The sequence below is a fragment of the Lates calcarifer genome, linkage group LG21 (assembly GCF_001640805.2).
Source record: "Lates calcarifer isolate ASB-BC8 linkage group LG21, TLL_Latcal_v3, whole genome shotgun sequence".
Lineage (NCBI taxonomy): Eukaryota > Metazoa > Chordata > Actinopteri > Centropomidae > Lates > Lates calcarifer.
The window spans coordinates 4,210,558-4,231,881 of record NC_066853.1 but is presented as its reverse complement, the minus strand read 5'-3'; the positions used below and the strand labels follow the sequence as shown (position 1 = coordinate 4,231,881).

The window sequence follows — 21,324 nt, the reverse complement described above, 5'->3', positions numbered from 1 at the left end:
TAGAGGGGGCTCCCTGATTGCCACCGGGTCTTTTGCACACTAGTTAAAAGCATTGACTGTTTCTAAAGAAGCAAAGCAGCTGAGCTCTCTAAATAACCAACAAACTTAGTTTGCAACCAAATGTATACTTACGTAAAAATTATATATATATATATATATATATATATATATATATATATATAAATATATATAAATATATATATATATATACTACTCAGAGTAATTTTAATTAAATGTGTAATAACTGAATAAACACAATATCACAGTCAAAACCAAAGTGAAATTAAACCACTTAGAAGGGAAATAACCAGTTCCAAGTAAGGATGTAAGTCATCACTGGTTTTTTTTTTTTTTTAAACATCAGATCTGATGGGAGTATGCAAGAGCTTTTCTCTGAAAGTGGGGACGTGGTCACAGGTCATGTCATCTCTGTACAACCCCGTCCCCTGTTCCAAGCCAAGAGATTATCACAAAAGCAGTAACAGAACTTAAAAGGATTTGGGTTGGACAGCACCCAAGTGCTGATCTGTCTTGAGAAGCAAAGAGGGACTCAGGGAAACAAACCACCAACAAGCGTAGTCATGCCCCACCAAAGGTATCAGCCATTTCCCTGTGGTGTCAGAGAGAGGTTGATGTAAACTAATGAGAGACCAGATGAAGGAGGAAGAAAAGATTAACTGTTTATCTAAGATAGTTGCTCATAATTTTCTATTGTCAGCTTGCCATGAGCGAGCTGCTTGAAAACGATAGGGTTTTCGTATGTAGTGTGTTCACACTGGAAAAGAGGACAAAATAAACTGAACTCAATGAGGTGATGTGGTAGCATTTTATGTTTGGTATTAATGGTCATATACAAAGGAAATGGAGAAGCTGATCACAGCTGAAAAAAATTAAATAAATTGTGGTGGAGAAACAGCTCCAGAAAAACCTTTGAAAACAAACAAACAAAAAAAATCCTCAGTTGAAATCTTAGGAAAAACATCTTGATGTCTCTCTAAAATATAATTGATGACACATGTACGGTGTTCTTTTCCTGTTTGTATAAAATGGTAAGGTATGTTGATATTTTGGATACTAACTGCTAAAACAGTATAGTATTAGTATCTGGTATTAAATTAGGACACAGCTTCTACATGTATTAGCATGTCTAAACTAACTGTTTGCCGCTGGAAGCACTTATTTCAATTTATCCAGCCAGTATAGAGCTGATGGATTATACTAAGCCAGGTAATGCTAAGTTGAGCATTACAAGTTGAATCTGGTATGTCCTAAAGCACTCACCACAGAGAGGTGATCAGACAAAACTTCATATTTTTGCCTCACACCTGGTAATAATCACATTTTTTATTCAATATCTGATTAATTTAGTGTCTGCTGCGTAGTGAGAAAAACAGCCTCATATTACTTAATACCATTCATTTTACCAGTGTGTCATTTATGTTTCTCAGGTTTGAGTCTTCAGACTAGATACAACATGATTTTTAAGAGCTGTAACTCTTTGCATACAACAACTGGGGCACAACACATATCACTATGTGTGTCTATGTTTCCATATATTTCTGTGTGTGTGTGTGTGTGTGTTTGTTGGTGACAATTTTAAAATAACAGCAAAAATCCCCCTAACTGCCAACTTCCCCCAGGCGTGAGTCAGGAGCACCCTGCTAACCACCGTCTAAACAATGATGTTGCTCCAAAAATATTTGTCTCCACAGGATGCTGAAGTGTTTGGACATAGTGTTTGTTACACATTAGACATGATATTACTGATGGGATGCAGATGAACATCGCTCTGTGATGTCTGTGTAGTATTTAATGTCCAACATATCTTTGCCTCTATAAGTATTGATCCTCTACAATGACAAGTGACACCAACTATTTACAATCTGAGCTTCTTAATGCAGTGTATGAGATTTGATCCTCTCTGGCAGCACAGGAGCTTGGTGCCCACCTTGACTGCAAAACGTGACATACGGTCTCATACTTAGCAAATCATTGTCATTATGAAACATTTTCCAGACGTATGTTGATAATGACTGGAATTGTAACACTGTGGAATCAGTCTGTCAAATGTTTGACGTCTCCTAAATGTTGTCAATGTAGCAATTTAAGTTCAACCAGATTCTTTGAATGCATAACTTAAAAAAGAATGCTTTTATATCCACATATGTTAACAGTGCCATTATGTGAATGACTTCATTCAGGAAAGTGCAAAATATTTCAAAATGTACTGTTCTAATTGTCATTGACCAGCCTTAGTTCACTCTGTGGAAGTTAAGGAATTCCATTTATGTGGCAGGAGCTAATAATTATGTGCCATTGTTGTCTCACACAGACACTGATGGAGTAGAAGCAGTAGTAGGCAGCATGTCTTTACCTGCCTGGTCCCCAGGGTCTGATAAAGTCCCACACAGCTATATTTTTTCAGTGTATTTTCCTACTGTCTGGAGCGATAAATTCAGGGTCTTAAATAGATTAGTAGATTAGATTAAACTAATTGCACCTTTTCATCTTCTCTTTTTCTGATGAAAAGCTAAAGGATAAAAAAGTTATTGTACGTTAAGAAAGTTATTATAGTTCATCCTGAGATAAAGCACTTGATACATGAGAAGTTTGACCAGCTGGTGAAACTAGGTGAAAAGTACAGTTACAAAGTGATTAATCATAATTTGATTTGTCACACTACAGTTCCTCCTAACTAAGGGGACCGGACGCAATTTAACTAAGCATCCTACTTGCCATTTGTATTTTGTGTAATCCTGGTAACTCTGAATCACATACTGCTGCAATGGAAATGTAGGAAAACATGTAAATCGGGGGGAGCTGGTTTTAATTATCATCAGACAAAACCCATTCGGTACATTTGTTTGTGTGGAAGCAAACACATGTGGAATGGCGGACCCACATGTGGAATAAAGTCATATAAAATGCAATGTCATGAGGAACATGTAAATCACATGTTTTACACTATTATGTTTTCATCATTTCTCTCTATGCTTTGACGTGTGTTTGTTAGTCATGCATCCTTGAACGTCTTCACCTAAAATAACAAGACACAGACTGACTATCATGAGACCAGCAGCAGCATGAAAGTATTCCCAAAATTCCCTATTTTTTTTAATAGTTCAAGTAAAGGAGATGGATAGAGAATAATTAATGTTACAATATTCTTATTAATCCCAAAGTATTTTCTTCCAAAAATGGTTAGTCTCCTTTAAGTACAAGATAAATAAAAACAGAAATTGACTTACAGACTTTTTTGCCTTATAGACATTTTCAATTAATCTAATAGCAAACTCCTTACGTCTTGCAGTCTGGGAATTGTTTTACCTCAGCATTTTAAATGAGTTCAGAGGAATTCAGTCAAACCACAGGGAGTGTAGTTTTACAGATACAAGCACATTCTCAACAGTCAAAGGAGGAAGTGGTGGCTAGGTGCTTTTACATGAATCACTGGGACCCTTTGAAAAAAAAAAAAAAACCTGGACCCAAAACACTATAAATACTCTTCAGAGCTTCTTGACCCCAATGACTGGTTTGGGCAACACAAAGACAACAACAATGATAGCTTTGCTGCTGCTGGCGTTGGTCGCTCACTCATCTGCTCTGCCTGTGCCGTCGGGGGACAAAGACAACCGGCTTTTAGCAGAGGTAAGATCTGAGCTCTCTGATTCAGTAATTATTTAGTTTTATATACTGACTTCAGGTGGCTTTTTTGTCAAAATCTGTGAAAAAAAATCTGTTGACAAAATGTTGTTCTCTTTCAAACAGAAATACCTTCGTCGCTTCTATGGATTTCCGGCTGGTCTTCAAGGTAAACAGCAGGCATCAGGCGTCTTTGAGACCAAGATCAAGGAAATGCAGAAATTCTTCAAACTTGAGGTGACCAGATAGGAAAATATCTAATTATACAGGAGCTCATTTTGCCCCACAATCATGATTTTGTTGGTTTTGTGGTCTTCCTTTTGTACAAATGAGGGAATGTACATAATATTTCAGTTTAGTCTAAAACTGTACTTTTCTTCTCCTGTGGGAGGTTGTTATATTAAAATAAACAAAATTTCCAAGGAAGAACACAAGCTAAAAATAAAATGTGTTCTTGTTGACAATTTCTTAGTCACTATGGTAACACATATTTTCTTCCACCTCTGAAGGTGACAGGGAATCTGGATGACAACACTCTGGAGCTGATGAAGCTGGCCAGATGTGGTGTCCCAGATATTGGGGAGTATAACCACTTCCCTCGACACCTCAAATGGCAAAATAACAATGTCACATTTAGGTATGTATTAAAAATGATGATTGTGAATATAAGTGCAAATGGTGACAAAAACATTTTTGCATGGAGTTGAAGTTTTTGTATTCATTCACTTAACTTTGTCCTCTATTCCCTGACGTTTCAGGATTTTGAATTATACACCTGATCTTAAGAAGTCTGATGTGGACAGAGCGATCCGCAGTGCACTGAATGTTTGGTCTGATGTCACCCCTCTGACCTTTAAGAAACTGCACAAGGGCAATGCAGACATTATGATCAGCTTTGGATCAAAAGGTACAGTAAACCTACAGTTTTACAGTCTGATGGTGCTTGACTAAAAGCGTAATAACATGCTCTGATGAGGAGATGGTATCAGATTTAAATATTCTCTTTCCTGTATTCTGCAGAGCATGGAGATTACAACCCTTTCGATGGGCCTAACGGTCTGCTGGCTCATGCCTACCCACCAGGCCAAGGCATCGGTGGAGACACTCACTTTGATGAGGATGAACACTGGACCAAAGATTCATCTGGTAGGATTATGCAGAGATGCTCATCATAAGTCACCATATTGTAGTGTAATGATTATCACTAATCTGACCAACATTTTGACTGAGCATCTTTTCTCTACAGCTTACAATCTGTTCGTAGTGGCAGCCCATGAGCTGGGCCACGCCCTTGGGATGTCCCACTCCACAGACGTGGGTGCCCTGATGTACCCCATTTACTCATACACCACAGGCTACCCACTGTCTGAGGACGACATCGAGGGCATTCAGGCTCTCTACGGTGGGTGGAGACATGATTTTGCATTTTAATTTAAGATTAATTAGAAACTTGACAACGGAATTCACAGCTATTCTGGGAAATATTATCATGAAGAGTGTATTCATGCCGACGTTCAATCACAGGTCCAAATCCAAACTCAAAGAAAGTGAAGCCAAGGCCTGACGCACCCAACAAATGTGACCCCACGTTGAGTTTCGATGCTGCCACAGAACTCAGAGGGGAGACTATCATCTTCAAAGACAGGTAAAAGCTGTGTTTTATTATTGAGATCTGTGAATTGTAGATCAGTTTATTGTGCCTTTATTTTATTAACATGCTGCACCTTGTTGCAGATTCTACTGGCGTCTCCATCCTCAGATGCCAGAGCCTGAACAGACACTGATCAAGTCCACATGGCCCTCAATCCCCAATAGGGTGGACGCAGCTTATGAGAACCCAGAGAAGGACAGAGTCATCATATTCAGTGGTGGGTTATTATTGCTGTTGTTCCTTCACATATTTTTTTCATGTGTAGGTGTAATTTCAGTTTATTTTGACTTTGGTCTCTGATCTCTGTTTCCACAGGGATCCGAATGTGGGCTTTGAATGGGTATGACCTTGTGGATGGTTACCCCAAGTACATACACAAACTCGGCCTTCCCAAGACCATAAGGAAAATAGATGCAGCTGTGTACATCAGAGACACAGGCAAAACTCTGCTCTTTACCGATGAGGACTATTGGAGGTATTTAGACATGTTTTAAAGACTTTAAATAAGCTCAGCACAGTATTCTTGGTGAACAACACTCCCAGAGTCACTCTTGCCAAATGTTAGTTTGTATTTCATCGATTTTATTTGCCACCTACAGCTATGATGAAGCGACAGGCACCATGGACAAAGGCTACCCACGATCCATTGAGGATGATTTTCCTGGAATGGATGATGAGGTCGACGCTGCTGTTTATCATTACGGTACTGTGAAGCCTTTAATAATTTTCATGAATATTCAAAAGGAGGATTTTTCTTGCTCTTCTTCTGTATTGCATTGTCTAACACTCATCCCACTCTGCTCTCTTTCAGGATACCTTTATTTCTTCCATGAACACATGCAGTATGAATACAGTTACAACTCAAGGAAGGTCATACGCATCATGAGGACCAACTCCATCCTCAACTGCTGATGAGGTGGTCTGCAACTGTCAACCAAGGCTTAGAAATATGTATAAATACAGCAGGTAATATAGCAGATGACAACAAATTAAATATACACAAACATACTTGATGAGCAGGGAAATGGCGGGGGAAGAGACAACATAAGAAAAATGTTTATTTTTACTAGTGCTGGACACATGTAGGTCATGTTATTTGTCAGACACAGAATGCTGGAAAATTCCTCGTTTATATATTTCCTTAGATGATTGCTATTTATTTTACAACTCTATATTTGCACAACATGTTTCACTATGGACAGCAAGATCCTTAGCAGATTAAGTTTCTTGCCAGAGACAGTTGGCTTAGCTGGTCTGTGAGCTCATGATTTGACTTCTTGACCTTTTACACTAATATATTAGTATTTCAGCAAGGAGCTTAGCAGTTTAATATCTACCGTATTTGTCTTTAGATTTTTGTCTGTTTTGTGAATTACCATCAACAAAGGTAGAGTGGAAAGTAAAGCTGTATTAACGATGTTAGTGTTCAAGATCTGTTAATTTACTATCCTAAACACTAGGCTGTATGCAATATTTTTGTGCATACATCAAACATTACAGTCACATGTATACCCAACAAATCCACTTATTTAAACCATTTTTTAAAACAAACTGCTTTTCATCTGATGTCATTCTAGCACTGAAACATTTCTGTGAATTTTACTGTCAGTATTTTCAAGTGTTTTCAAACGATTTATTCAATTAAAATATGTGAAACTAAGTCAATGTGTAGGGTCTTTCAAGACAATGAAGTTGTCTGTGTCCCTCACAACATACACAACCTCATTACCCTTTGTGACAGGTTATTTGTTTATGTGAGAAGTTAAGTGGGCCAAACAGTATTAATGTGGGTGGGCTCTCTCCACCACTTAGGCTGCATGGTTGCATAGGGCTCACTGGTCACATGTAGCTTTTGGAAAACAGTTTTATTCATAATGCTTTTCCAGGTATTGTGATGCTGATATCATAGACTTGTGTTCTATATTGTTATACTGAACAAGGCTGAAAATGTGAGGTATATATATAGATTAGGTTGTTGACTTCAAGAATTCTTGTGCCTTGTAGTTGCCTCCCTTTTCCACTAGAGAGCTCTCCTATCAACTGTTTGAGTACATGAAGGAGAAAGAAAGAATTTCTGATCCTGATTGTAATTCTGGGACTGCTGAAGTGACTGTAATACAGAAATATGCAGTATCATGACAGTATTCCACTGCTTAGTTTTCAGTCTTAAATCCAGACATGTCTGGCTTCATTCCTGAAATTAGAAAGAAAAATCAGTTTATGCTTCATTAGCACAACAAATGTTGAGGAAAATCTTTGGCTCTGGCCTCATTAAATCTCAACATACCACACATCAAACAAACTAAGTTCTAATCATTATAATAAAGGGCCATTATACAGAGTATCTTCACCCACCAGCGTACTCTAACAACAGAAAGCCAATTATCTGAACGGGAAGTATCAGGATATGTGGGATGTTCTATGATGATTAAGAATTTGTGTAGTGTGAGCAGTTCAGTTTTGAAAGGTCAGTGAAGTATTGCTAGTTTAGGAAACAGTGTGGCCTGAGCCAAGCAGTATAATCCACAGGCCCTATCATGTGGATGTAATTACAGTGCAGTGAAGCAGTCACCTCATTTGCTCATTTCCGAGGTATCGCGTGGTGGAGGCTCACCAGCTCACAAATTCTGTGTGCTCATCACTGACACTGACTTTGAAGGTCTAAGCCACAGTTTACAGAAACACAGATGACTTATCTGGAAGTATGAAATTCCTTTTACATTTTTTTTATCCAGTCATTTTCATGAGTCAGAAATAATGGTACACATCTCCTTGGCATTCTGTCTTTTGAATGTCTGAGTGTATATTGCAATTTTGCATTGAGCAATTGAAATAGAGGCAGGAGAGCTGACAAAGAAAACATTTAAACAACAGAGCTCATTGTGTTAGGGAAGCAGGGCAGACTGACAGAGGCTCAGTAATCACTGCTGCTGTTACAGCTGACTCCAGGCCTGTGCTACACTTGGTCTAGAAATCCCCCTTTTCCTGTAACTGTAACCTTACCATGATGTTTATGTTGTTTAGAGATACGTGTTTGTGGCAGGAGAGAAAGTAGATCCAGACCAGTTTTGCAAAGGAGAATAAAAACTCAGAAAAGAAGAAAAAAAACTTGTAGTAAAACACAGCGGCTGTAATATTTCAAGCTTTCTCAAATTAAAGTTTATTTTAGTGTGAGGATCATTTTGTCTTCTGTGCCTGGAAGTGTTTCGACTCCTCTGGAAAAGTGAACAAAACAGTTACTATTGGCATGCTCTGACTCCTTAGTGGTTTGCAGTTATTGAGCAACTTTGGTACTGACTTGACTTTTGACTTTGGTAGAGCAGTGCAACTGAGAAACATAAAAAAAATTAAGTCATTCTTAGCCCAAGTGGATTTAGAGGTCATGTAAGTCTCCCTTTTTTAAAATCTTATTCCAGTCACAGTCATGCACCTTTCCCTGTTCCTGCACCAGTCAAGAGTCATTATCATGACCAACTCTTTCAACTCATTCAAAATGCAGCTGTGAGGATTGGAGCTGGTGCCAAATGAAAAGATCATAAACCCTGAATTTTAACATCTTTCCACTGGTTACAAGGTCGTGTATTGATGCTGGGTTTGCTGATATTTGAAGTGTAGCTAAGTCAATGTTTAACTACATTACAGAGGATTCACTGCTGTGTGAGCAGAAGATTTAGAAAAATGTGGAGTAAGGATAGAGACAGTTGAAAGAGGTCAATGAAAAATGGCATTGGAAGGGGGGTAGAAAAAGGTGGTATCCTTTGAGGAGAACCTTTACATAGTCCAGCCCAGCAGCTCCTGATGGAAACCAGATGGAGGAGAATGACAAAGAGGGCAGTGGAGTCAGGATATATCCCTTTTCCTCTGGGAAACTCCCTCCTCAGACCACCAATATGAGAGGTGGTGATGCAAGACTCCTGCTGTTGTCCAGCAGCTCCAGTGTTCCTACACTGCTCTGATAATTGTGTGTGGGCAGGCAGCAAGGTTTATGAAACACCAAGAAAGACCTGCCTCTACTTTTTCTCCTGTATGAAACATGCCTATTATTTGTATATTTTAAAAAATAACTTTAAATTTCTAATTTACGTAAGTGGTGGATCACAATGTTAATTTTTTACTTTGTCTCACTTTGTGTTACCAGACAAACTGAGACGTGTGCATATATATATATTATTATATATACACATTTTACAATATGGCCTTAGAGTGCAGGTCAGGTAGGCACAACATCCTCGGGAGAGGTAAGAGTCTTGTTCGCCTGGTTTTAATAGTGCTGATGAATGTGATTTTTATAGTGTGCTTAGTGTTGATAGTGGCAAATATCATCCTCCTCTGTGTATCTATTCAGCTTATGTTCCACCTTGATCATTTTCTCTTGCCTTGTGCGTACTGTTGGCTCTATTATCTCATCTGTCTGTTGCTATTCTTACTTTTCCTTGAGTAGGATAGAGAAAGTCTGAGCTGCCAGTGCTTCACTGATAAGGCACCATGTCTGTTTTTCTTCCTCCTAGGTGCTGGAATGTACAGAAAGTTAGGTTTTTACCTACAAGTAGCCTATAGGTAAATCAGACCAGATAGACCAGTCTATTTAAAGTGACTCATAAATTTAGTAACTTTTATCTCTTTGGGGTGACAGTGGATTTTGCTGCAGCCTTTTTTAGATTAGATCATGTTAACGAAAGGGTACAACCTCAGGCATTTGATTATTATCTTTACCATATGAACACCAGCAGTTAAGCAAGGCCTTAATCGAGAACAGTGCATATTTTGTCTGTACTATATATTGTGAGGTATATTCTTTCTCCTGAAAAAACAGATTTCACACATCCTGAAAGATCAAGCCAGACTACCAAAAGAAGTGTAAGGGATGATTTCATTCTGAAATACTATCAGCAGTATATTAGTTTTTAAATAAGTGTAACTGTCTTAAAAGTCAAAGATTTGAAAGAAAATATAGTAGTAGCTCACTTGGCGTTTCATTTCAGTCTTTGTATGAATCCGCCTATTTTTAATGATTATACTCTGTTACAAAATACAATGTAAGCCAAAATGAATAGGAGGCAGTTGTCAGTGAGAGTAATATGACCCACAGTTTTTCCCTGACAAGCAAAGTCATGCTTTTCTCTCACATACCTGATGTCGAACGCTATAGATTCAGCAACTGATAACCTGAAACTGTTCAACAAGGGGTAGTCGCTGTTGTGCAGCACATGGTGGTATGACAATGTTGCTATATGAAAGGGAAGGTTACTCCACCTTCAGTTGCAACATTAACTATTGACATGTGGATGGGTCACACTGTCTCTGGTATTTAAGAGATGGAAAAATGAAGAATTATATTATTATTATTAGCACAGTGCAAGCAAAATGTCTGTATCAGCAATATCTGATCTTGACGTGGCTCATGTCAGATCTAAGTATCTACTTTCAGAAACCTATTTTTTATCCAACTGATTTATAGAAGATGCAACAATGCCATACAGTGGTACAAACTTAAACAGCTTTATCGTGGCTCTCAGGAAAACAAGCAAATCTTTGTGGACTGTGACAAGCTGAGCTGATCTTTTGTTTGTCTGAAATACAAAATCTCTGTGCTGAGCTGCAGCACGCTGACACAGTGCCTTGGTGTCCATTGTCACGGTGGCCTGAAAAGCCAGACGGCATTCAGGGCATTGATACCACTGTGGTCGGTAAACTTTCAAATATTAACCTCTTAAATTCTACATATATTGTTTCGAAACATGCTTCTAAATACACACTCTTGGATTTCACAGCCTCCTCCGGGAATGAAAACTAAAACCTTCCAGTGTTGGGAGCAGTATGCGCTCATTGTTGAAGCAAAGTGAATTAGCTGCTTGGATAGCTTGATCCTCCAGAGGATCTGTGCGGGAAGGTCAAATTACATTAGTTTGATAGTTGTTCAAGGCAAGAACAGAGCACTTAATAAAGACACCCTGGTTCTGCTCGCCTGAATTAATTATACACGGTTCAAAGCTTCCCTCTGCTTTGAAGTAATTACAACTCAAAGCCAAACCACTGCAGCAGAAGCAAGTGTTTACCTTTTGATTTTCTCACTCACGTCCCACGCCACCATAAAGCAAACAGCATGCCTAAATTAAGTTGTTTTCATAAACAAACATTAATTATGATGTTTAAAACTGTCTTTCTGCTGCTGGTGAGCTTTGAAAAAAAAAAACATATAAGCACAAGAAAAACAGGTAGATGAAGTCAGTTTTTATCCGGTAAAAGCTGACTCAAGAGATAAATCCTGTTGTATCTTGTTCAGACTCCGATAAATATGAACTGCAGTTTGTTTGGTGGCAATTACACCACAAATATCTGCACATAACATGTACCTGCAAATCCTTTTTTTCCAGAAATGGGATGAAAGCGTGACCGAAAACACGACACACTCTCTCAAAGTGTCTGTTGACCCAGTTTCAACTTTACTTTGTTCTCCTGATTACTGCCTCCTCCTTGTATGGCTGTGTATACTGTATTTGTGTGATGACATTACTTCAAACCACAAAAACAAGGTGTCACGAGGAGATAAAACCTGAAGTTTTTACATTTACCTTAACGTAGAAAGTTATCATAGAAACCTTAGATATGTTACAAGGAAGTATTTATGGGAAATGAATTCCCTGTCTCTTCCATGTCAACAGTTAGGAAACCAAATTTCAGTATCAAACAAATGTCAACATTTCAGTCAAGATCTTTATCGATTCCAGTTCTGTGGGAAACTTTTTCACCTTCACTAGCTGTAAAAAGATCCTGACAAGTGCCCTTCAAATTGCGTGATTTCTCTTAACATCGTTTTTCTCAGCCAGCTAGACTGTGATGTTTCATACAGATTGCATGTCAATGCATTTGTGCTGCTTTTTAACATATCTGTGCCTGTTCCAGACTAAACAGAGGGACACTGTTAGAAGCAAGCTTAAATGTAAACAGACGTGTGACCTGATCTATATTCAGTGTAGCTTTCTGATGAAGTTCTTGTTCTGTTTTCAGCTGAAATTTCAGACATAATCTCATACTTAACAACCATGACTCACACTGGACCTGAGAGCAACAATACAGGGACCAAAGTGGCAAAAACTTTGATTTCTGTCCTAACTTGTTATGCTGCTGCATTCCCAGAGTGTGTTTGCAATTTCACAGTGTTGTAGCAAGCGTTACTGAATGCAGCCGGGGCAGTTTGAGATGGATGTTTGGTTCCTTAGGGCTCAACATGCCAGCTCTTCAGGAGATGGACAAAAAAAATCCAAACATCTGGAAATGTTTTCTGTAATGGGGTCAATCCACTGAGGGCTCTCAGGCAGCCTCCCACTCACTTGAAGAGAATAGAGTCACATTCACACATATGCCGACATAAATAGACTCAAACACAAGACAACAGGAGGAATTTAGGCTTGTTTAAAAACCTACCAGAGATGCTCTATATTCTCAAGCTTAGTCTTCAGGATATAACATGGACAGTCCAACTCTGATGCAATCTGTGAAAATCCCTCAGTTTAGTCTGCCTCTTTTTTATTTATTTTGGTTGTTTCTGGGTGTCTTGGAGATTAAAAGATGTCACAGAAAGGAGGGTATAATGAATGTTTTCTCTGTCTCACAGGAGAAAAACTCATTGCCACACACAGGAGATCAGTAAGCTGCCGTGACTGAAACCAAGCTCTTTCTCCTCTCTTTCTCCTTTCACTTCCTGTCTCATTCCCAGTCACCTCCTTGGCAGGTTACCATGCTACACTTGGCTGGTAACCTGCCAAGCCATGGTGCGTCTGCCCACTATAGTGTTTATTAAGGATCATTCAAGACCACAAGTGTGTGTGTATGAGTCTTTTTATCCAAACACTTGCAAGTAAACCAAGCAACCCAAAAAAAGCTAAAAAGCTTTATACTCAACATGTTACTTAGTTGTAAAAAGTGAAGAAACTGCTGTGAGGTTAAACTGCTGAAATCTAAGCTTTCCCTCTTGTCCTGTAGAGTCACACCCTGCTATGAGTCAGTCCTGTATGTAGAAACAAACCACAGACTGCTTTGAAAAACTGGATTTTCAACAAAATGTTAAACAGTGTTAACACTGACACAATCTTTCCTTGTTTTGGTTTTTGTTTTTAATGTGTGTTTATGTTCCTCTTCTGAAATACATCAAGCAAATGCTGCCATGCTTACATCATACAGAATATGAGTAAGAGCAGTCATTCAAACCACAAGTGTGAGAATAGTCACTTTATTACACATATGATTTATATATATATATATATATATACACACACACACACACATATGTGTGTATATATGTGTACATCTATAAATTTATATACAATATAGTTACATACATACAAATATAAACCTCTACACCAAGACTGGGATTATCTGGCTTTCAATTAACCAGCTGAAAAAGGTGGATTCCTTTCAAATCTCAAAACTAAAACACTTAAGCCTTTACAAATAGCTGACATTCACAAAACCTATTATGCAGTCTTGAGGCTGATCATCTTGGAAATACCACAGGAATGCTAAGGTAAGGTTACAGATGACAGCACAGTGCAGCTGGGTGTTTAAAGATCAACAGATACCTGCATCACTTGATTACTTAATATGTGAAAGTTGTCGTAGTTCATTGTCCAGCTCTCTTGTTCTACTGTAGACTGGTATGACAGAAGGTTCAAAAAATCCCCAGTCAACATGGACACAGCTTGTTTAATCTTGTTGCATAATATCAGTGAAACAAACGGAACAGAAATCAGTGAGCATCATATCAAAAGACATATACACCTAACTTGCAAAGGCTTTACATCAAACTTAGTGTCATTATGAAGAGAAACTGTCCCCACACAATGGACAAGTTGTCAGATTCGGGCAAATATTTGTGGAAGTAAATTCAAGTAATAAAATGGACATTTTGTGGGTGTGACAAAAGAAAGATCTTTACCATCAACTGGTTTTGTCACAGTGTGTGTAACAAGTCTTTACTATAAGCTTCCCACCCAGACCACAATAGATAAATGATTTCTTGTCCTTGAATTATACAGGTCAATCATTCAGAAAATGATTTGCTTTTACCAAGAGTTAGATAATGAGTTTGATACCACTCTTGTGTCTGTGTGGTAAATGTGAAGCTATTACAAACCAGTTGGGTTAGCTAAGTGCTAAGACTGGAAACAGGGGACAGCTAGCCTAGCTCTGTCTGAAGGTAACAAAATCCATCCACTTTCTTTTATCTGTTAAAAAAAAAAGGAAGGGTAAAAGCAACAGGTTGTGGTTCATTAGTGAGCTAGCTGTCCCCCTCTGCTTTCAGTCTTTGTGATGCTAAACTAAGTTAAGCAGCTGCTGGCTGTAGCATCACACTGAACAAACAGATGTGAGAGAGGGATCTTCTCATCTAACTTTCAACTAAAAAGCAAATATGTGTATTTACCAAAAATGTCAAAACTATTTCTTTAATTATTTCTATAAAGCATCACATTCAAAGTCAAATGAAAATTCTTAGTGGTCAACTTATGGTTTTGTGTTACACTGGATGACATTTTGGCAATGTGTAAGTGCATTTTTTTTTTAAATCTGTGACTAGAATAAGTGCAAATAATTATGCAATTATGGTCCCACTTTAAATGTAGTATGAACATTACTTAAGGTTTTGGATTTATGAAAGTTTTTCTACCAGTTTAGACTATATTGTATGTTAAGACATAAAAGAGATTGTTATGTAAAATACTGTACATTTTGCTGTTGTGTTGCTAAAAGGTACAGCATTTGTGATACTTGTGTCCAGAGTTCATGAAGGCTGCAATTATCCTTTAAGACATGTTCCAGAGGTAATTGACTAAGAGTTACACAGAAAAAAAGATTTGCATATCAAAGCAGATAAGGCACGGCTCTGGCATTAGGATTGTTAAGGAGTGGTCCATGTCCACAGGCACAGCCTCACAAAACGATGCCCTCCACATTACAGGTCAGAACCTCATTGTGTTGGACCTGACCCAGCTGCCGATGGAACTGTCCCTGTTTCTGGGTCCTCCAGCAGTGGATGCTTCGTCCCAGTGTAATACTCTTAATACTGGGCAGGTGGGTCAGCATGTTATTTGGCAAGGACGCCACACCAGAACCTGACAAATTCAGCTCTTGCAGGGAATCTAGTCCACTGAAAACAGCAGGGTTCAGAGTCTTCAGCTTGTGGTTATTGGAGAGATCCAGAACTTGGAGGCTCTGGAGGCCCTTGAAGCTGTAAGGTTCAATTTCCTGAAGCTCATGGAGGCCACTGATGGATAAATAAACCAGATCTTTTAGCTGAGCAAAGGCTCCCTCATGGATCTGTGTGATAGGGTTACCATCCAGATTAAGGTATCTCAGCGGGAGTCCTGCCAGCCTTGGTACAATTAACAGCCGGTTTGCTGACAGATTTAAGCTTTGAATGTGTAATACTCTTCCATGCGATGTTGTGGAGACTGACACAAGCTTGTTATGAGACAGATCCACGCTGACAGGTTCACTGTTGACTTTAGTAGCGAACACATCCATGTCAAACTCCAGGAAGCTGTTGTGACTGAGGTCAACATCAGCCAGAGGGAGGCCAGAGAAACAGCTTGGGGAAAGGCTCTCCAGGTTGTTGTGGCTCAGATCTAGAGTCTCCAGGTAACGCAGCTTAGACAAAGCACTGGGGCTTACCTGAAAATGAGATGGTAGGGAAGAGGTTAACAAAGAGAAAAATGAAGAAAACATTTTTAGTCATGAGTTGTACGTAGGACTAGGAGATACAGTGAATTAATATATTTAATTTAAGCCTTGTGGAAAAGTCTAAATTGCAGACTTTGAGGTTAGTGCTTCCTCTGCTGTCACTCAAACACCAACTTCAGCAGTTCTCTAGTTACAACAGTAACTTTGGCTGTCATTGTTTCTGAGCTTTCTGGTCAACAAGCTTAAGTAATGGTAGCCACAGCCACTGGATTACGAAATAATACCAAAAAAAAGGTAGCCATGTTACCTCATGGCTCCTGAAATGGACGGATCGAAATAGTTTGGTTTTGCAAAGAGCTACTTGGAACAGACTACAGTGCTGTGTAAAATTAGTAAAAACTCTACAGCGTTTCCCATACTCTAGAATCTACTTGGGCAAGTTGAACCAGTTGAAGTTGCTCAGTGTCGTTTTAAGGTCTATTTGTGACTTTTGCAAACCACCAACCTTTGTAATATGGTTGCTGCTGAGGTCCAAGCTAACAAGGGTGGTGTAGCCTGGACCAGCTAACATGGTGTCACTGAGTGGGCCCATGGCATTGGAGGACAGGTCCAGGTGGGCAGTGTCCAGTGGGATGGGGACAGGCATAGCGGTGCTGGGTCCCAACCCTCGACAATCCACCCTGGTCAGGCTAAAGCTGTCGAACAGCCCAAAGCTTTCCACCTCACAGCGGCAGCCAGGGTGGCAGTTCTTGACAGTACTGGACTGGACGGCCGCCAGCAATGACAGGCCAAAACACAGGAGGAGTACCATTATGCCCTGAGGAGAGAACAAATTAATTATTTTCATTTGAAACCTTTTTAAACATGCCACAACCTTTGAGGTTTGGAATGTTAAATGAAAATGAGACAACAACCATCCTTTATCATGTTCAAATCAACGTTCAGGGCACAGCCTCAATCACCAGATCATATCAGAACACCTTGTTCATGATTACAGAAATTAGAGGAGGTAATTGGTATTTGTATTTGTTAATCTTTGGAAAAAGACTTAAGGCTTTTTGTGCAACTTGAGTAGCCCCAATTTCCCTCCCTCTTGGCTTCCCTGTGGGTGTGACCTAATTTCTTTGATCAAAGAGTTCATTTGCACTTTCTTAGTTTACTCACTACAATGAGTATGCATGGCTGTAAGTGTAAGAGTGTATCATGAATCAAGGCTCTTGAAATATCTCTGCTCCATCTTAAAATCAGGAAAAATGAAATGTGAGCATCAGTGCATTAAGACAAAATGAATTCAGAAACAACTTCTCATTCAAAAATATAGTCTGATACTACAATACCAATAGCAGCAGAAAGGAAAGCTTCAGAATGAAACAAAGTAAATTAAACAAAAAGACAAAGTCTGTGCATTCAAACAATTCTGAAAGAAATGGAAAAAACTGAGTACACAGAAATATATAATAAGTAAATAAAAATATGTATAACTGGAGAAGAATTTGTCATACCTTTTTTCAGTTATCCCTCTATGTGTATCCCTCATGTGTAAATGAAAGCTGAATAGAGTTCACCCTGTTCAACTTGCAAGCAATGTGTACACACTGACACAAACACTCACATAAGTATGAAAAGTGGACAGAGGTTAAGAGTTGTGTAATAGGTAAAAAATGAATAGTCACGGTCAAGTCACTCAGACGTGACACAGCAGAGCGCGCGTGAAAGATATAACCCAGCGTTTTACAGCCTTACAGCCATGTGAGAAATTAAAATGGATTAAGGTTACGGTTGGTAGTAAAAACTAAAAATTAGTAAGACGATGATGCTGTCTGATCATTTGATCAGACTGTCTTTTAGGGTGTGCAGTTCAGTCGCACTCAGTGTATTAGGTTACGGCTGCTAACAGGTATATCTAACTGGGGTTAAGGTTATTCATCTTAGATTATGTAATGGGATGAGGTTACATAGCTGAACAGTACTTGTGGCTCAACATATGCAGGCTGATTACCATGGCTCAAAGTCCACTTAGACAGAGCTGCTAACCTCTGTGCAGTGTTTCTTTTGTTTTGACCCTTAAACTTGTTACTGTCTCTGGCTTGTTGTACTACTGAGTGCAAATGTTACAAATGTAATCAGCTGAATGATTTTAGTTTAATGTTTCACTCACTCTGTCTACTGAAGCTCTGATAACATACAGTAAGTTCACAGGGGTTTTTGTTTACTGTTAAATGTTTTTAATCATAATGAATATATAATTATTATTTTGTTCTCTATATAAATGGTATAACTAATTAATGATAGTAATAAATTTGATTTGAGGTCGCTTTCAACTAGACCCTAAGTAACTTTTGATTAAGTTTTCATGAAGGCCAGAATCCCTTCAATGCAGGGTTTGACCAAACAGGAATGGGCAATTTTTATGACTGTCAAATTAAGCTGAGTACACAAATTGTACTCTGATTTTTTTTCCTCCGTTGAGTTCCTCAGAAGTGTCCACCCATAGAATAAATAAACCATATAAAGGACAGAGGACAAACTTGGTTAATGAGTTCTTTGTATTTTCAAGATATGGCAGTCTGATGTTTCCTGCATAGTGTTTTTGGAAGTTAACTTTACACCTAAAGTTTCTAGAGAAACTGCTAAACTCTCATTTTTGTATACATCACAGGTTTGAATCAACCCTCTCTGCAGCTGCAAGCTTTGTTTCACCTCATTGCAAATAACAGGGTCTTCATCAGCTCGTCACCTCTGTGTGGTCTTGCAACTACGTTCATCTGCCCCTCTCTCCTCTCCTGCATCCTTTGCTACATCTGTTGCTTCGGCAAGGATTGTGAACTCTCTGCACCAGGTGTTCCTCTCAACATCTCACTAATAAATCTGAGCTAACAGCAAACTGCTGCTGGTGCTGCCTTCAAATCAGGCTCATTCTAACTACTGCAATTACCCAACGGCAACGGCAGTTAGAGCTGTGAACCGCCCTGAATGGACAATTGGCAAATGCCTGTGAAATCACGCCCTGACACCTTCTCACTTTCAGAAGTCTTTTCACACCTTTTTATCCTGGGAAAGCAGCACAACAACCTCCGCTGTCCTCTGATTGCCATCAACCATTACTTATTTATTTACCAACATACAGCAAATGTATACAGCAGTGATTACTTTTTAGCATAATTTTCACTCATCACCTCGCAACTACAACATACTGACTTATGCAAAACTTTGTCAGTGAGATAATCCAGTTACCTTAGTGTGTTATCAGTGTAAACACACTGATTTAACATGTCAAAAGCCAATATAAAAGCACCACTATTACTGTCCACCAGCGATACACTTATCTCAAGTCAAATAAGAGTTTTTTTTCCAGCAGGCTTTTCTTTATCTATCACATGCAAATTTGTTGACAGTGAAAAGTAAGAGACTTAATGCACATTGAAACAAAGCGAATGTGCCAAACATGATATCTTCTGAATTCTATTCAACACATTTATTTGTGTCAGACCCCATCTAACCCTCAATTCGTTCAGTATCCCTCCAGTGCTCTGATGTATTCGTCATGTCATTGAGACCACTCTTCCCCCATTTAATCTTCAGGTTGAAAGCTGAAAACTGTGTAATTAAATGATGGATGCCACACTAATCCTTTTAAGCCAAATTAATGCATGACACTGAGGAGGAGGCAGTGAGATTAAATTAAATAGATGGTGCTTAAGTGTTTTAAAACAATTAGGCAGCAATGTGACGCCTCCAGTCACGGTGAATACACCCATTTGCAAACACAGAAACTAATCAAATTCATCAAAGTGCAAAGTATGAGGCTAGAAGAGACAATATTTTTTTAAAAGTGATCAAAGATTGATAAGCGGTGTAGCTAATGGCATGGCCTAAATGTAATGACCATTTTTGTCAATGAGAAAGTCTCAGTTCAATTTTTCAGTACTTGTACTTTAACTCAGTATTTCCATGTTATGGCAGTTTTACTACTTCAGAGGGAATTATTGTAGTTTTTACTCCATCAGAAGTTTTACCTCACCAGCTACAACATGAAAATGCTGCTTACACAGTCAGTAATAATAATCTAATAATATTAGATATAATGATTTACCACAGACAAGGATTATTCTGGTGCCCTATTAACTGATAATACTTATGTACTTCTACATAAATAATGTTTTGAGTGCTTGACTACATTGCAGCGTTATTACTTGTAGTAATCTACTTCTTCCAGCAGATATCCCAACCAAAGAACTCATACTTACTGAGATCTTCTCTTTGGCTTTAAACGCCGATTTTTCCGGCATCTTTTCCCTTCTACATCATAAAAAGTCTGACCAACTGTGACAAATTTGTCACTGCCCTCTCTGCGTTACCACAAAGTGAATCACCATGCCATGCTCCTGGGAAGTCAACACGAAGGGGCGGGTGTTCCGTGTCTGCATGGGCACCTCTGCAGATCAAATTTCCTGCAGCCGTACGTGGCAAACCACGGACAGCAGAGACCTCCGCTGTGCCTTAACGGATAAAATATCCCACACATTTATCACATGTGTATCTTTAAGCACCGTTAATCATACCTTCGGTGTCAACCCCGCCCCTTCCAGCTGTCAATCATAAGCTCCACATGTCACCTCTGCGCGCATCATTCACCGGAGTTTGCACACTCCATAAAGTTTTTTTTTCCTCCTCTTCTGTGTCTGAATAATTTGCGGTAAAGACACACAAGACCCTGGCCAGTTCAGTCGGGACACCAGGGGCGGTTTCTTAAACAGAGGCAAACGTGAAACCTGATCTGGTCCACTGTCCGAAACTACAATGCTGGTAGACGAGGATTTCACAGACTGCTTCTGACCAACAAAAAAGAGGAGTAAAAGAAGAAAAACTGTCCTAGTTAAACCGCTTTTCTCGCTAGCCTATGTTCCGAGTAACTTACTTTGGTGCCGTTCATCCAGACGGTGCGCTTTTCGGTCGTTTTTCACTTCACCGCTCCCATTTTTCCAGACCCCCGCAGCGCCGCTGTGTCCCGGTGGTTAGTCTGCCTGCTGGTCTACATGAGCTCCGCAGATCCCTCTGTGTGTCTGCTCCGCCGCAATAAACTGCCATGAGCTGGAAACACTGGGGCACACTCGTCTGTTCCCATCCCATAAAGTCCAGCCTGGTACTGTGGCTTCGGCTCGTTTTACCACCGTCAAGCACACCGGCGTACAAAATAAGACCATTTCCTGTCAGCGGTTTCCAAAATAAAGCGCTTCAAATTCAACTTAAGTTTCACTATGTGTTTAAGCAGATATTTGCACGAAATAAGTTCCGTTGCCATACAGTCATGCAGTTTTGTTAATGCTGCCAGTTTTTATTTCATTATGTTGTCA

General features: G+C 39.2%; 2 protein-coding genes across 4 annotated transcripts; one reads left to right on the top strand and one right to left on the bottom strand.

Annotated features, from left to right (window-relative positions):
- The first annotated feature begins 3,483 nt into the window (after positions 1 to 3,483).
- On the top strand, positions 3,484 to 6,953 carry mmp13b (matrix metallopeptidase 13b). Its single transcript, XM_018698933.2, has 11 exons — positions 3,484 to 3,648; positions 3,769 to 3,879; positions 4,152 to 4,279; positions 4,401 to 4,549; positions 4,663 to 4,788; positions 4,889 to 5,044; positions 5,167 to 5,287; positions 5,377 to 5,510; positions 5,609 to 5,768; positions 5,893 to 5,996; positions 6,105 to 6,953. The coding sequence occupies exons 1-11, from the start codon at positions 3,526 to 3,528 to the stop codon at positions 6,203 to 6,205; spliced, it is 1,413 nt and encodes a 470-aa protein (XP_018554449.2). The 5' UTR covers positions 3,484 to 3,525; the 3' UTR covers positions 6,206 to 6,953.
- Positions 6,954 to 13,976: 7,023 nt separating this feature from the next.
- Positions 13,977 to 21,159, bottom strand: tsku (tsukushi small leucine rich proteoglycan homolog (Xenopus laevis)). 3 transcript variants are annotated; one of them, XM_018698934.2, is made up of 3 exons: positions 20,889 to 21,159; positions 16,476 to 16,787; positions 13,977 to 15,961 (listed from the first exon to the last, which is right to left on the bottom strand). In XM_018698934.2, the coding sequence occupies exons 1-3, from the start codon at positions 20,901 to 20,903 to the stop codon at positions 15,221 to 15,223; spliced, it is 1,068 nt and encodes a 355-aa protein (XP_018554450.1). In that variant the 5' UTR covers positions 20,904 to 21,159; the 3' UTR covers positions 13,977 to 15,220. The 3 variants fall into 3 exon arrangements, with proteins under 3 accessions (XP_018554450.1, XP_050921412.1, XP_018554451.1); XM_051065455.1 differs by lacking the exon at positions 20,889 to 21,159 and adding an exon at positions 20,218 to 20,536; XM_018698935.2 differs by lacking the exon at positions 20,889 to 21,159 and adding an exon at positions 17,473 to 17,628.
- Between the last annotated feature and the right edge of the window lie 165 nt (positions 21,160 to 21,324).

What these genes read in the sequence shown, in the direction of transcription:
- mmp13b (XM_018698933.2), top strand. Translation starts at nt 3,526, where the DNA reads ATGACTGGTTTGGGCAACACAAAGACAACAACAATGATAGCTTTGCTG. An exon ending in GATCAGCTTTGGATCAAAAG is followed by an intron (nt 4,550 to 4,662) that starts GTACAGTAAACC and finishes TGTATTCTGCAG; the next exon opens with AGCATGGAGATTACAACCCT. An exon ending in CTGGACCAAAGATTCATCTG is followed by an intron (nt 4,789 to 4,888) that starts GTAGGATTATGC and finishes TTTTCTCTACAG; the next exon opens with CTTACAATCTGTTCGTAGTG.
- tsku (XM_051065455.1), bottom strand. Translation starts at nt 20,259, where the DNA reads ATGCCGGAAAAATCGGCGTTTAAAGCCAAAGAGAAGATCTCA. An exon ending in AAGCCAAAGAGAAGATCTCA is followed by an intron (nt 16,788 to 20,217) that starts GTAAGTATGAGT and finishes TTCTCTCCTCAG; the next exon opens with GGCATAATGGTACTCCTCCT. An exon ending in GCAGCAACCATATTACAAAG is followed by an intron (nt 15,962 to 16,475) that starts GTTGGTGGTTTG and finishes TCTCATTTTCAG; the next exon opens with GTAAGCCCCAGTGCTTTGTC.